Source organism: Euprymna scolopes, chromosome 36 (assembly GCF_053919585.1).
Source record: "Euprymna scolopes isolate OS-2025 chromosome 36, ASM5391958v1, whole genome shotgun sequence".
In the NCBI taxonomy this organism is placed as follows: Eukaryota; Metazoa; Mollusca; class Cephalopoda; order Sepiida; family Sepiolidae; genus Euprymna; species Euprymna scolopes.
Genome location: NC_136517.1, coordinates 42,203,790 through 42,217,377, shown reverse-complemented (window position 1 = coordinate 42,217,377; position 13,588 = coordinate 42,203,790). Strand labels below are relative to the sequence as shown.

General features: G+C 33.0%; 1 protein-coding gene across 6 annotated transcripts in view; it reads right to left on the bottom strand.

Annotated features, from left to right (window-relative positions):
- LOC145260427 (pleckstrin homology domain-containing family D member 1-like) overlaps positions 1-13,370 on the bottom strand; it is a 354,121-nt gene extending 340,751 nt beyond the window's left edge. For 5 of the 6 annotated variants that reach the window (XM_080118424.1, XM_080118427.1, XM_080118428.1 and 2 more), the window contains exon 1: positions 12,724-13,367. In XM_080118424.1, coding sequence (XP_079974550.1) covers positions 12,724-12,911 — 188 coding nt within the window. In that variant the 5' untranslated portion in view covers positions 12,912-13,367. Of the gene's footprint in view, positions 1-12,723 lie in introns of all 6 variants that reach the window. The other variant, XM_080118429.1, reaches the window with a different exon arrangement.
- Between the last annotated feature and the right edge of the window lie 218 nt (positions 13,371-13,588).

Sequence of the window (13,588 nt, the reverse complement as noted above, 5' to 3'; positions counted from 1 at the left end):
CATGGAAATCAGTCTTTCTTGGGCAGAGCACAGATGTTCTATTTGCTCTAAGGTCTGCAAATCAGGCGGAGATCTGAAGCGTCATGTGAATGTCCACAAAAAAAAGCAGTACCAGTTTGTGTCCCTCCATCTCCGCATAAGTGTGACCTCTGCGACAAACTGTAAGAGCAGAGTTGGTCTGAAGAGTCACCTTCGTTCCCACAGAAGATAGAAACTGCATTTTGATCACATTTTCACATATATATATAAATGTAAAAATAAATAAATAAATAAAATAAAAATAAATCACAAAATGAATAAATAAAAAAGATGAAAAAGATAGAAACGGATGAATAATCTACAATAAAGAAAGGGGAAGATGGTCTTCTGTTAAGTGACAATCACATATATAAAGCTGAACGTGTGTGTGTGTGGTCGCGAATAGGCTCCTATATGGTTGACTATTTTAAAAAACTGATTACATATAATGATAGAAGATATATCGAGACACAGGAATGGGTATGTTTGATCTGGTAGAACGGTGGTTCATCAAAATTGTGGGGTCTGCATTCGCGCCTGGTCCACGAAGTATGGAAATAAAAAAATTTTTAAATGAAAAAAAAAAAAAAACGTTTACAAGTGTTTTTGATATAGATGTACATAATAATACTTTGATAAGTATGTTTTAACTTAAATAGGGATGGTATAAAATTGTGGGGTCTGCATTCACGCCTGACCTCCATAGAACGGAAATAGGCACAAACTTTAATAAAGACTTTTCATATCTATCTGCGTAAGTATACTTTGATAATTATGTTTCAGTTTGAAGAAAAATGGTATAAAATTATGGGGTGTTCATTCGCGCCTGACCTCCATAGAATGGAAATATGTCACAAAGTTTAACAAGGTTTTCTTAATATAGATCCCCAGAATATTGTGATAAGCGTTTCAATGTGAACGGGTATGGTATAATAAATTATAGGGTTTATCTATTTTATTTTTACTTTTATCATATTTTGTTTGAGTTTTGATACCCCCAAATTCGAAGCTATCTCTTTACAGCCCTTTCTTTTCATAACCTATCATACTTTCATAAATCAGAGTCCATTTCCTGTAGACTGTTTTTGAACCCAGTCAACGACGGGTACTTTTGCTAGTATATAATAAAAAAAAATAAAATAAAAACCGTCATTGGATACTTTACCTTTCACCAGACTATCCATTTACGTGAAATCACATTTTTCTTCACTATATTCCCTCTGCTTCACTTTTTGCTATCAAGTAAGATCTTTGACTTACTTGCAGCTTCATCAAATACTTTTGTATGCAAAATCCGATCCCGCATTTTGCTAATTCCTACCCTCTGATGAGAAGGAAAGTATTTCTTCGAAACTCCGCGGATTAAGGACTAGCCACTTATCAAGTGTTTCCTTTTCAGATTAAATGTTTTTAACTCTTTTTCAAAGTGTTTTTTAACATGTTTTATTAACTGTTTGCTCCTATATATATGGAGAGAGAGAGAGAGAGAGAGAGAGAGAGAGAGAGAGAGATGTCCCTGAGTGGCTTCCGGGCCTTGATAAGTGGTGACCACCGTGTAAAAAAAAAAAAAAAAAAAAAAAAAAAGACAAAACATCATTTTTATACTATTTTTATGCAATTCGCCATTTGATTTCATCCATGATTTCAGCATCATTTATCTTCCTCAACATTTTTACCTTTCACTGGGACTGGAACTTTTATGACATATTTGTTGAAAATGAACTTGATTTTTTTTTTTTTTTTTTTCAATGCGCATTCCAAGTCCAATTATATGACTAGTATTGCGAATGTCGTTAAGAATCGCTTCTAGTTCTTCGGGCGTGTGACTTGTGACAATGACATCGTCGGTAAATTCTAGAAAGAACAAGGTTGTTTTGCAATCCACAGTCGAAAAAAACTGGTCAAAAATCAAATGTATACAACAAATAAATGTTACCATAGCTAATAAAAGTTACTTTGCAACCTACCCCGCATCATTTTTTGTCTTTTATTTATTTATTTTTCTTTTTTAAGTAGTTTTAAATGCTTTTTATTTTATATTTTTACGGACTTTTAAATTTCCCAACCATGACGACTGCTGTTTTGTCCATTTTTTTTTCAACTAGCCTCGTTTTCGATTTCTTGCGCTGTTTTTTTTTTTTTTTTTTTTGTATGTGTAGGGGGGTGAATTTGCCATTGGTGAGTTCTGTTCACGCAACAAAGTCTTTCTGTTTTTGTTTTTCTTAGAGGGGGGCGGGTTCTTTTTTATTTCGCACTTTATTTTTTGGGGTGGGGATGGGGGTGCTTCTTCCTAGTGAATGTTTAAGCAATTTGTATTGACATTAAATGAAACAACTTCATTTTTTTTTTTTTTTTTTGCAATAAAAAAAAAAAACTGACGATGTGTCTAACTTCTCTCGAGAAGGGGGGTAACTAAATGGAGACAATGTTTCAATTTTTAAACATTGTAAGAGATATTTGGGGCGGGAGATGGAGTTAGTTTTTTTTTTTAAGGAAATCGCTCAAGACAAAGCTTGACAGCACTTGATATAAATAACTAACAAGAACAAAAAATGGTTATCACAACGACAGTAGAGATGGCTATTGACTTTAGTCTTGAAAAGGTAGAAGGAAAAAAAAACAGTGAGCAGGAAGAGAGTTCCGCAACCTTGCAATCCTTGGAAAGAAGCAATTGGAATAAGAAGCTGTATTACAATGAAGCATGAAAAAGAACGAATTGCTGGAGACCACTAGACCAAGAAGTCAAACAAGCTGGAACAAAGGAAGCAGGGAAAAGTTCAGACAATTCTGAAGAACACATAGTATTAAAAAAAAAAAAATGAGACTAGCAACATCTCGTCTGTGAGAGAGAGAGGTTGCAGTGAAGAAGAAAGAGTGGAACCAGATACATTTCTGCACCTTATCAAGAATAGAGATTCATTCATTCACCAGCGCAAATATAACAACAGTACTTACTAGATATGGAGAGAGAGAGAGAGAGAGAGAGAGAGAGAGAGAGAGAGAGAGAGAGAGAGAGAGAGAGAATAGTGTCAGATATAAGAAACTGTTCAGAGCGATAGAGAGAACTGATTTTATGAGAAGCAGAAAGAATAATGGATCTAATACACGAACACCAAGAAAGATTTGATAAGAAAAAAAAAAAAAAAAAAAAATACCAAGAAACGATCTATTTACTTTTGGTCATGTTTGTGACCATTTTCCTTAAATTTATCTGCAAGCAGGAAGTTAACACGGAAGTCGTGAAGTTGGCGTATCAAGTGTTATAATCTTAACGCCAATTTCTACAGCTTGTCATGTTTATTTTGATTTTATTGCGTAGTGGTTTTAAAATTTTCATTTCTTTTATCCGAATCGGAGGTCTGCTTCAACTAAAGGTGCTGACAGAAAAGGGGGGGGGGGAATTGGACGCTTCTGTAGAAGCGAGACGAGATTTTCGGAAATCGTAAAACTGAATTTCTCATGAAAACCATGGTATCTTTTTTTTTTTTTTTACACAGGAATCACCACATTATCAAGGCCAAGAGGCCACTCAAGGATAAGGGTTAAGAGTGTACAGTATAATTGGAAAATATAGTAATCATTAGTAATGAAAATTCGGTAAATTTGTTAACTTATATGGAACGGCTCATCAAGAACTTGTTTACGTTAGACTTGAACACAACCATATTGTAGTCAGCTGGAAAGCAGGAAAACGGAAGACAATTCCACAGGCGTGCAGTTCTGAGAAAGAAGCTTTATTCATGGAATCTATGTTTAGGTTTAGGCACAGATAAAGAGTGGGGGGAATTATTGATAGTGTGTACAGCTAGATGAGGGTTTCTTGTGAAAGTTTGGCGAGTGGGGACCATAGATTGAAGCTTAGTCGAACACTTTCCATGAAAATAACGATACATCAGAGACAAGCTCGCAACATCTCTTCTGTGAGATAGAGGTTGCAGGGAAGAGAAAAGGACATTTCCTACGAGGCTACGAAGTCTATTTTGAACTCTATCAAGACAGGACAAGTTCTTTCTAGCAGCTCCTGCCCAGATGTGGCAACAGTATTCCATCCTTGGACGTACCTGGCTCTTATATAGATAGAGAATTGCATCAACAGTGACATATCTACTGGATCGATAGAAAGATTCCACCATTTTTCCAGCGGCCATGGCAACAGATTTGATATACGTGTTCCATTTAAGATCAGGAGTATTTCTCAAGCCCAGAAGCTTGTCAAAACTTGAGGCCTCCTGAAGACGAGAGCCATTCATTTCAATTGATGCCAGATGTGGATCAGAATGTTGATGATGTAAAGAAAGAAGCTTGGTTTTAGATGCATTAAAAGTAACCAGCCACTCCTTTCCCCATTGTATCACATGCTCAAGATCAGAGGAGAGAGAATCAGAGAGAACTTGGTCGTTTACGGTCTTAGATGTGCTACCATAGATGGTATAAATGTCTACGAATGATGTAAGGATGTGATTTGGAAGATCATTAATGTAGATCAGGAAAAGAGTTGGGCCCAGGATGGACCCCTGAGGGACTCCAGCATTAATACTGTGAGCTTCTGATTTTTGCCCATCAACTACTACTCTTATGAACCTATCAGAAAGAAATGATTTAATAATTGAGAAGACATTTCGAGCTATACCATAGCTAGAGATCTTGTGAAGTAAACCTTTATGCTATACCCTATCAAAGGCCTTAGATATGTCAAGAACAATTGCCCTAGAGAGGTTGCCTCCGTCGAGAGATTTGCTAATCCTATGAGATATAACTGTAAGCACATCTGCTGTAGATCTAGCAGAACGGAAACCATATTGAGTGTCACTAAGAAGGTTATTTTTGTTGAGATGGTTGATTACTTCTGTATTTAACACAGATTCCAGCAACTTACTCATGACGCACAGGAGACTTATTGGCCTGTACTGAGAGGGGGATGAGCGATCACCTGAATTCTTAAATACAGGGCATACTGATCTACGTATTCCTCGTATTTTTTTAACATGATTACATCCAAAAATAACGAAATTTGATAAGGTCAAAAATTTAAAAAATAAATAAAATAGATAAAAAATAGAATTTGATGAAAACGATCGTAAAACACAGGAGAGTTCAACAGGGAGATAATTTCCCGTTCGAATTAAACAAATATGGCGGCAGTTTTTCACGTGTTAACATGATTAAATTTTTTTTTTTTTTTTTTAATAATTCAGTAATATTCAGGTAACTTCGACTGCATAATTTGGAAGCTACCATTGTAATTTATTAGAATTGACAAAATAAAATTTAAAAAAATCAGTTGAAACCATTGTTTTTTTTTATCTGAAAACTCCATTTATCGACTACAAAATCTCGTCTCAATAATGTAGAAACACCAAAAATTGTTTTGTAATTCAAGCGAATAGAGGGAAACTGTTATTGCTTTAAGCAAATTTTTCCACAGTCTTCTGTTTGAAGGTTTCGGTTTTAAAAATTTCCAAGAAAAATAAGAACAGCTATTCATAAGATGTGCATGTTTATATCCCTTTCACAGCAGGAAGATGCGACACAAGGTCGGGAAACTGGAATTTGAAAAGTTAGCGCCCCAGAGCATTTTGACCTGTAAAAAATGCCTGAGCAATCCTATCAGCATTAGGTGATTAAGCAATAAACAAACTCCTTTACAAAGGATGAGAAGATAAAGCATAGGAGGATGGACCTCCTAGAACTGCACAGTATCATACAGCTGCGACCATGTTTACAACTCAACATCAAAAAATTAAATGTTTAAACTTATTTCTGTACATCCAGATTTGCGCAGGCATCCATCTGAATTCATAAAAATAAAATTATATTTTGGACCAATCAGAGAATTTTCTGAATTTATTCGAAATTGCCTTTTTTGGGGAGCCACTTCATTCCTTTAAAAGGCCCAGATTTTCTTTAATAAACCAGTGGAACCCAGTTGACTCTTGAGCTTGCCGAATCTCTCCGCCGACACAATTGTACACAGATAATAGCGAGCACACAGACACACAATTCTCACCTCACGTTATCATTAGGGCTATGATAACAGAATATTCTTATTGTTTTGACTCTTGATTATATATCTGACGCAGTTAGACAAAGTTAATCAACCGAGAACCACACCACTTTATATAAAAGCATATAAGATATCAACGGATATATACTCCAGAGTCAAAACAATGAAAAGGATATGCTGTTGTCCGAGCCCTAGTTATTATACACTGTCACACACAAGATTCATACTTTCAAGGCACAAACTTCTCGAATTCTTTCATTCTCGTCTGCCCATTCGAAAGTCAATTTATTCATTAAAATATTCCAACCCATCTCACTGAACATTCTAATATGAAAGCTAATGAACACTGACTCTTATTAATAACTTTTAATGAAATATAATTGAGTGGAGTTTTGATTATGATTTTCTGATCCTTGTAAATAAACGGCTCTTTAAACTATCGACTGACTTCTTCGATAACTAAAGAATTCCCTTGTTTTTACAAGAACTCTAAAAATACCCAAGGACATTCTACGTTTTTCCCATTACTGTAATCTTCCATTTTAAATATAATTTTTTTTTTTTTTTTTTTTTGCCTTCTGAACTCGTTTTGTTTATGTTTATCGTATACAGTTCTCGTTTTCTCACATTTAATTATATATTTCAAAACATCTTTCAGTGAAAATCTATGTATATATCTATAAAAGTGAAAGTGTTTGTGTGTGTGTGTGTGTGTGTGTGTGTGTGTGTGTGTGTGTGTGTGTGTGTGTGTGTGTGTGCATTTCCCTACCAAACTACTCAATTTTCAATCTACAGTCTCGAGATTTAACACAAGGGGTATTGAGATTTGGGAAAATCTTTTAAATCTGTTTTTGGCCAGAAATTTGGCTGTCAAGGTGTCAAAGTTCAACGATTTGACCTTTGAAAACTCTACCAAACTCCACCAATTTTGGGTCTAAACACTTGAAATTTTAGATATAGGTTACTTAGATATAGATCACATTTTTTAATTTGATTTGAGTCCAAAACAAATGTTAAGGAATCAAAATTGGGGTCAAAGTTAAAGATTTGACCTCTGCGGTCTCTACCAAATTACTCAGAGCCAATTTTTGGTTTAAACATTTGAAATTTTACATAAAGTGTATTCAGACATAGGGCAAGCTTTTTAATCGTTTTTCTGGCCGAAAATTTGGCTGCCAAGGGGTCAAAGTTCAAAAGATTTCACCTTTGCGGTATCGAGTAAACTATTCAGTCAATTTTGGGTCTGAACATTTGAAATTTTACTTAAAGGGTATTGAGACATGCAGCAAGTGTTTTAATGAATTTTTAGGCAAAAATTTGGCTGCCAAGAGGTCAAAGTTGAAGGAGTTGACCTTTGCAGGCTATACCAAACTCTTCTGCCAATTTGGCGTCTAAACACTTGAAATTTTAGATGTAGGTTACCTGGACAGGAGTCAAACATTTTAATATATACATATACATATGCACATAGAGTTATGAACAGTACAATGGGCCCGACCAAAGCCAGGCTGAACTTCTAGTATATATATAAAAGTGAGAGTGTGTGTATGTGTGTCTAAGGACACTTCTCAACCTACATATTCAACAATTTTTTTAACTATAGACTTGAAAGTTGGTATGTAGGGTAGTGCGACATGTGGAAAACTTTTTAATCGGTTTTCATCTGGAAAAAAGGGATGCTAAGGGGTCAAAATTGAAAAATTGGAACGTGGGGGGTGGGGGTCATTGGATTTTTATCTGTTTGCTAACTGTTCCACGAATCTGCATGCATGAGTGGTTTACATGACAGCTTCCTTATGTTAAGTATAAGTAGGTTTGAAAACACTTTTTAAAGATTGTGTCAAGCCGGTCTAATGGTTATCGTATTTGACTCACTGTCTTTAGGTTTTGGTTTCAATCTCAGCTCGAGTGGGGTTTTTTTTCCCACTTACAATAAGTGAACTATTTTAGAAAAAATATATACTCGCATGCACGTTTCAGTTTCTTTATATATTAAGATATAATATTATGTGTATTTTATGACTAGAACATGTTATCCCTTTAATGTCATGCGTTTCAATTCAAGCAAAGTGGAAATGCTTGATCTCTGCACTGGAGCTAGGCTTAAGAAAAAAAAAAAAAAAAAAAAAAACACATATCAATGAGGTGATAGCTCACATCAATCCTAAGCAGTTGTTATTGCAGGATGTTGTGTACGTGATTGATAATGTCAACCTGCAGTCCTGACCATAGCAAAAATGGTGACGTGGACGTGTCACAAAAGATTGTATAGGGATGAATCTTCTTGTGATTATATTTTTTTCTTCAAGCATCAGCTTAAGATTAAAATTAGATGTGATAAAAAAGATTACATTCCATAGAATTCAATAAAAAGTGGATATAAGTTGCAAGCTTGTGCATACAAAATGAAATTAGATACATGCATGTCTCCTACCAAAATATGGTGGATGCAGTTCTGAGTCTATCCAAATTCCAGTCCCCGTTACAGTATTCTCTTAACTAGCTAAGTGATTCGTTGACTAGTAAATTTAATATCACACGCGCGCACACATATATATATATATATATATATATATATATATATATATATAACACAGTAACATCAATCCCCTGCTCACAAAGATGAAACATGGAATATTCTGTGTAGCTTAATTGCCATATATATCTTCATAACTTACTAACTAGCTCTACTCACATTTTAAAATTTTTTTTACTCTACTATTCAATGTGTAATATATATATATATATCGATTCCAAAGTTTGTTTTTTTTACAAGTTAACAAATTTCTTTTTCAAGTTTACAAATTGAATAATTCTGTAAAATTCAAATATGGCTTCTTTCATAATTTGTATTTAGTTTATATGTGTTAACCAGCAAAATTTAAAACCCGCCTATGAATAATCATTTTGCTAACTACTTTCCTCTTATAAGTGCCATTCTTTGAAACTCCATGGGATAAGGAATTTTTTTTTTAAGTTTTCAGCTTGTATTTCTTGTCAAACAATTTGTTGTAAATTAGAATTTACAAAGTGTACATTCAATTCGTATATATATATATATATATATATATATATATATATATATATATATATAGAGAGAGAGAGAGAGAGAGAGAGAGAGAGAATAGAAAAATCTTTTCATTGAAAATTAATTCAAATTAAAAAAAAAAAAAATACATAAACCTGTAAAGAAGATATACAACATTTTTAATTATCCGACAAGGAGTACAAATAAACTTGAAAGACATATTGGATTGAATTTATTCATTGTGGATTCTACTTTCTTTCCAATTCCTGCAATCAGATTCTAAAACCTCAATTTCTAAATTTTCAATTTTAATACCGTTTCAGAAATTTTTTTTGTTACATGACTGAACTACTGAATTCCTTTGATGAGAAAAAGTATAAATTTTTGAAACTCCACGGATTAAAGAATAACTTTTAATGTATTCCTTCTTATTTTAATCATTTGATGGTTCAATAAATGTAAAGTTTTTGTCCGTCATGAGTTAATTTTTTTCGTTTATATAAATAAAACACCGACATTACTAAAACAAGGGGCTTGTTTGATTGTATCCGTGCACACTGAATGATGCCACAAAGGAATGATGTTAGCCACTAAAAGTAACAAAAGGATAGCGTCATCCATACGACAGACACCATAAACGATCCGTAAGGGTCTAGTATAATACTCCTAAAACTTTGTGGATTCAGTTCCGAATGACGAATTAGTGGCAGAAATGATCAGAACGGTTTCTGATTTGATAGCAGCGAAATAAATAAATAAGCAGACGCCACTAAGCATGAAAAAAAAAATTAGGTTTGAGTTGGGCCGTCATTGCCAAGAGTTAAAAAAAAAAAAAAAAGAAAAAAAAAGATTTCAAATCGTAAACTGCTTCGACAATTTCCAGGACAATCCTTTGCATGCCATTGCGCAAGAAGTTCTGCAAATGTATTTTAAAACATTATATATATATATATATAACTGCATGCGGGGTGAGATGATGGGGGTAAATTTCACCCATTGCCCACTGTTAAAAGAAAAAAATTAGATTTTATTTATTTATTATTATTATTATTATTATTATTAATGTAATTGTTATTTATTTATTAATGTGTGCATTTAAACGCTCACGCCTTGGAAATTTTAGAATAAAAGATGGTTCACTTAGTTGTACAAATGTAACAAGAAATGAGCACTCCCTTTTTGTCAATGTCCACATAGCATTGTACAGAACGAGTAACTATTTGGCGGCTATTTTAGAACTACAATAAATGGTTACTCGTTCTGTCCTACGCTAATATGGTAAAAAAAAACAAAAAAAAAACACTGGATGATCATTTTCCGTTAAATTTATATAGTAAAGTAAAATTCCGATTCTAACGTCTGCAATGTTTTAATTATTCTATTATTTTTAACTTTTGTTGTTCAAGTATTTGGCGGGGGGGGCGTAATCGCGAAAAAAAATCGGTACTTATGCAAGATTTCTCATCATTGGAGAGGGAATGGTGTTTTGTAACTCTTTTGTACTTTCATCTAACAATTTAATAAACAAAAGATACCGTAAAACTTCATGGTACCTTCTCTGCATAAGCACCAAAAAATGAATCTCATTTTTACTTTTTAATTGGCAACGCGAAGGGCAAAGGGCAAAAATTATGTAAATATGTATTTTTTTTTCCATCAGTTCGATTCAAACGACGTAAAAAAAAAAAAAACGTTATTGCAACAATCTTTTTACGTCGTAAATGCGTTATAATAACTTATGTTGTTTGAAGCGTAATAATTAACGTAGCTTTCGTAAAACGTAAAACTATAAACTTCGGTTTTTTTTTAGCTTTATTTTATTTCATTCTGAATTTCAAATTAATGAATTTATGAATTAGAATAGATAAAAAAAAAAATAAATAAAAAAAAACGTAAAATAATATTTGTCAAATTTTGTTTTACTTTTTGTGTATTCAAATGTTGGTAAACAAATATTGAAAATATGGATTTTAAATCAGACTTTCAAAATAGTTCTCTCAGTATTGTATATAATTTTTAGTAATAAAAAGTTTTTTTCTTTCTTTCTTAAAACAATTGTTTGTTTTTTTTATTTTGTTACGTGCATTTATTGTTTGTACGGATGTACAGAATACAAAAAAAAAAATCGTTTTTTTTTTTTAATATAGATTTTTTTTCACGGTTTAATTTTACAAACGTAATTTATACATAGAAAAATTAAAACATACCCAGACAATAATGATAATATATTTATCCGATTAATTAATAAAGTTCCTATCAAAAAACAAAACAACAAAAACAAATAAGACACGTGATTTAAAAAGAATTTTTTTCCGAGTGAAAAATGTTATTCTTAAAAATACAATAAAAACAGCAACAATAATCTTAATAATGTCAGTACAAAAATTAAATAATTTTCTAATTATTTTTTTAAGTTGAAAGAAAGCAAATAAAAAGTGAAAGTGCTTACGTCATCATTTTTTTTTTTTTTTTTTTTTTTTTGCTTAATGAAGAAAAGATTTTTTTTTAAAAATACAGAAAAAACAACTACGACAGGAATGGAGTACCTAGGGAGGAGTCGCGGGGGGGGGGGTAAATCTTAAACACTAAATAAATTGACACCCACACTAGAAACAGCAATATTCTGAAATATATATAAGACATTCGTAAAAAAAAAAAAAAAAAAAAAAAAAAAAAAAAAAAAAATCAAAATCAAAAGGGCAAAAAACTTATTTTGAAATTATGAACAATTTCAACACGTTAGAAGTATACATGTCGGTAGAAAATTAAATTTTATTGCGTTTGGTGGTAAAAGTTATTTATATATATATATATATATATATATATATATATATATATATATATATATATATATATATATACATATATATATACACACACACACAAGTAAAAGTTGGCGGAGACATTTTAAATAAAAATAAATTTAAATTAAAACAAAATTAATCATTGTAACATCCCTCCTTCCTGAAGCAAATATTAAAGTAAAACAATTTTATTTATTTATTTTTTTTTACAATTTCACTTTTGAAAAATAAAGTTATTGTACACAAATAAGTTAAACAATATAAAATAAAAATGTAATTAAAATTATATTATTACAGTATTGTTTATTATTATTATTATTATCATTATTATTATTATTGTTATTTATCAAATAAAATGTTTACATCTTTTATGAAAAAAAAAATATTGAACTAATTGTAGGTAAATTTTTACGACGTGCCTCTGCCTCTCTGCCTCAGCGTACTATCAACACCTCAACCACCCCCATATTAAGAACGGCTTTCGGAATACCCCCCCCCCCAACCTCGAAAGCCGTTCGTAACATGGGGCGGTTGAGGCAGGTCGTAAAAAATACCTAATTTTGGTTAAGATAATATTGTTTTAATGGCAGTTATCTTAAAGCAGAAATCTTCAATATAACCAAATAAACAAAATATTAGAATGTTTTTTTTTGGGGGGGGACATGAAATAAAAAAGAATTAAGTAATAAGTAATTATTTAAGTTAAATTAAGTAAATAAGTATGTATGTATTATTTTGTTTTAAGGGGAAAATCAGATTCGTCTCGTTGTGTCCCAACTGAAAGGTACATTTTCTTTCGTAGTTAACTTGTTGTTATGTAAAGCTTTCTATTATTAATATTATTATTGTTATTATTATTATTCACGTACCTTTTCGACCACTTGCTCGACTGGTGCCCGACAGGCCTTTTGTACAAACATCCGAAGATTTGGACATTATTTTTCCAATCAGGTGGCTTGTCCGTGAGTAGATCAGCTTCGGGCATGCCGTTCATAGTGCCATCCACATGTTCTGTGTATAAATAACGCCCGCAACAGAAAGGAAAGACAGAGGCCATGCGCCCTCTCTCCGTACTATAAACACCGCAGACGTAGCGACGTCAAGAAGGACGCACGCACGCACTCATGGACACACTTACATACACGCAAAAATAATTAAACCCAAAAACAAACAAAAAAAGGCCGAGAGCGACTGCGCGCGCACACACTCACACAAATGAAAAGGCGAGACTCAGCAACGTGTACATGGACGATAAGGAAGGCGCAGTTGTCTCCCTTAAATATTTCGTTATAAATCACACAGTTCAAGCAAACCTAACGAATTCGGTGCTTCTTGTGTAGATGAATGATATTTTAGACCAACGCATTTTAAGTGAAAACATTATTACGTGCTTACGTAACGAAAGTAGTACAAATTCCAAAAAATTACGAAAAATAATCCAGTAAAAAATGTCCTATATCGGAGTGGGCGGGGTGTTTGGGTATTTACTTCTCTCTCTCTCTTCAAGAACTGTGACATCTGGGTCGGAAAGTGGAATTGAGAAGTCAGCGCTCCTGGGGTGGGGCATCCTGACCTGGAAAGTGTCAGGGCAGTCCGGTCGGTGTTCTCAAATAAAGGCGTTTCAGGTGATTAGCAATAAACTAACCCTTTCTCGAAGAAAGAAGGCAAAGCCTGGGAGGATGGACCTCCTAGAACTGCACAGATTCAGCATTACACAAGCGATCAACAGGGACC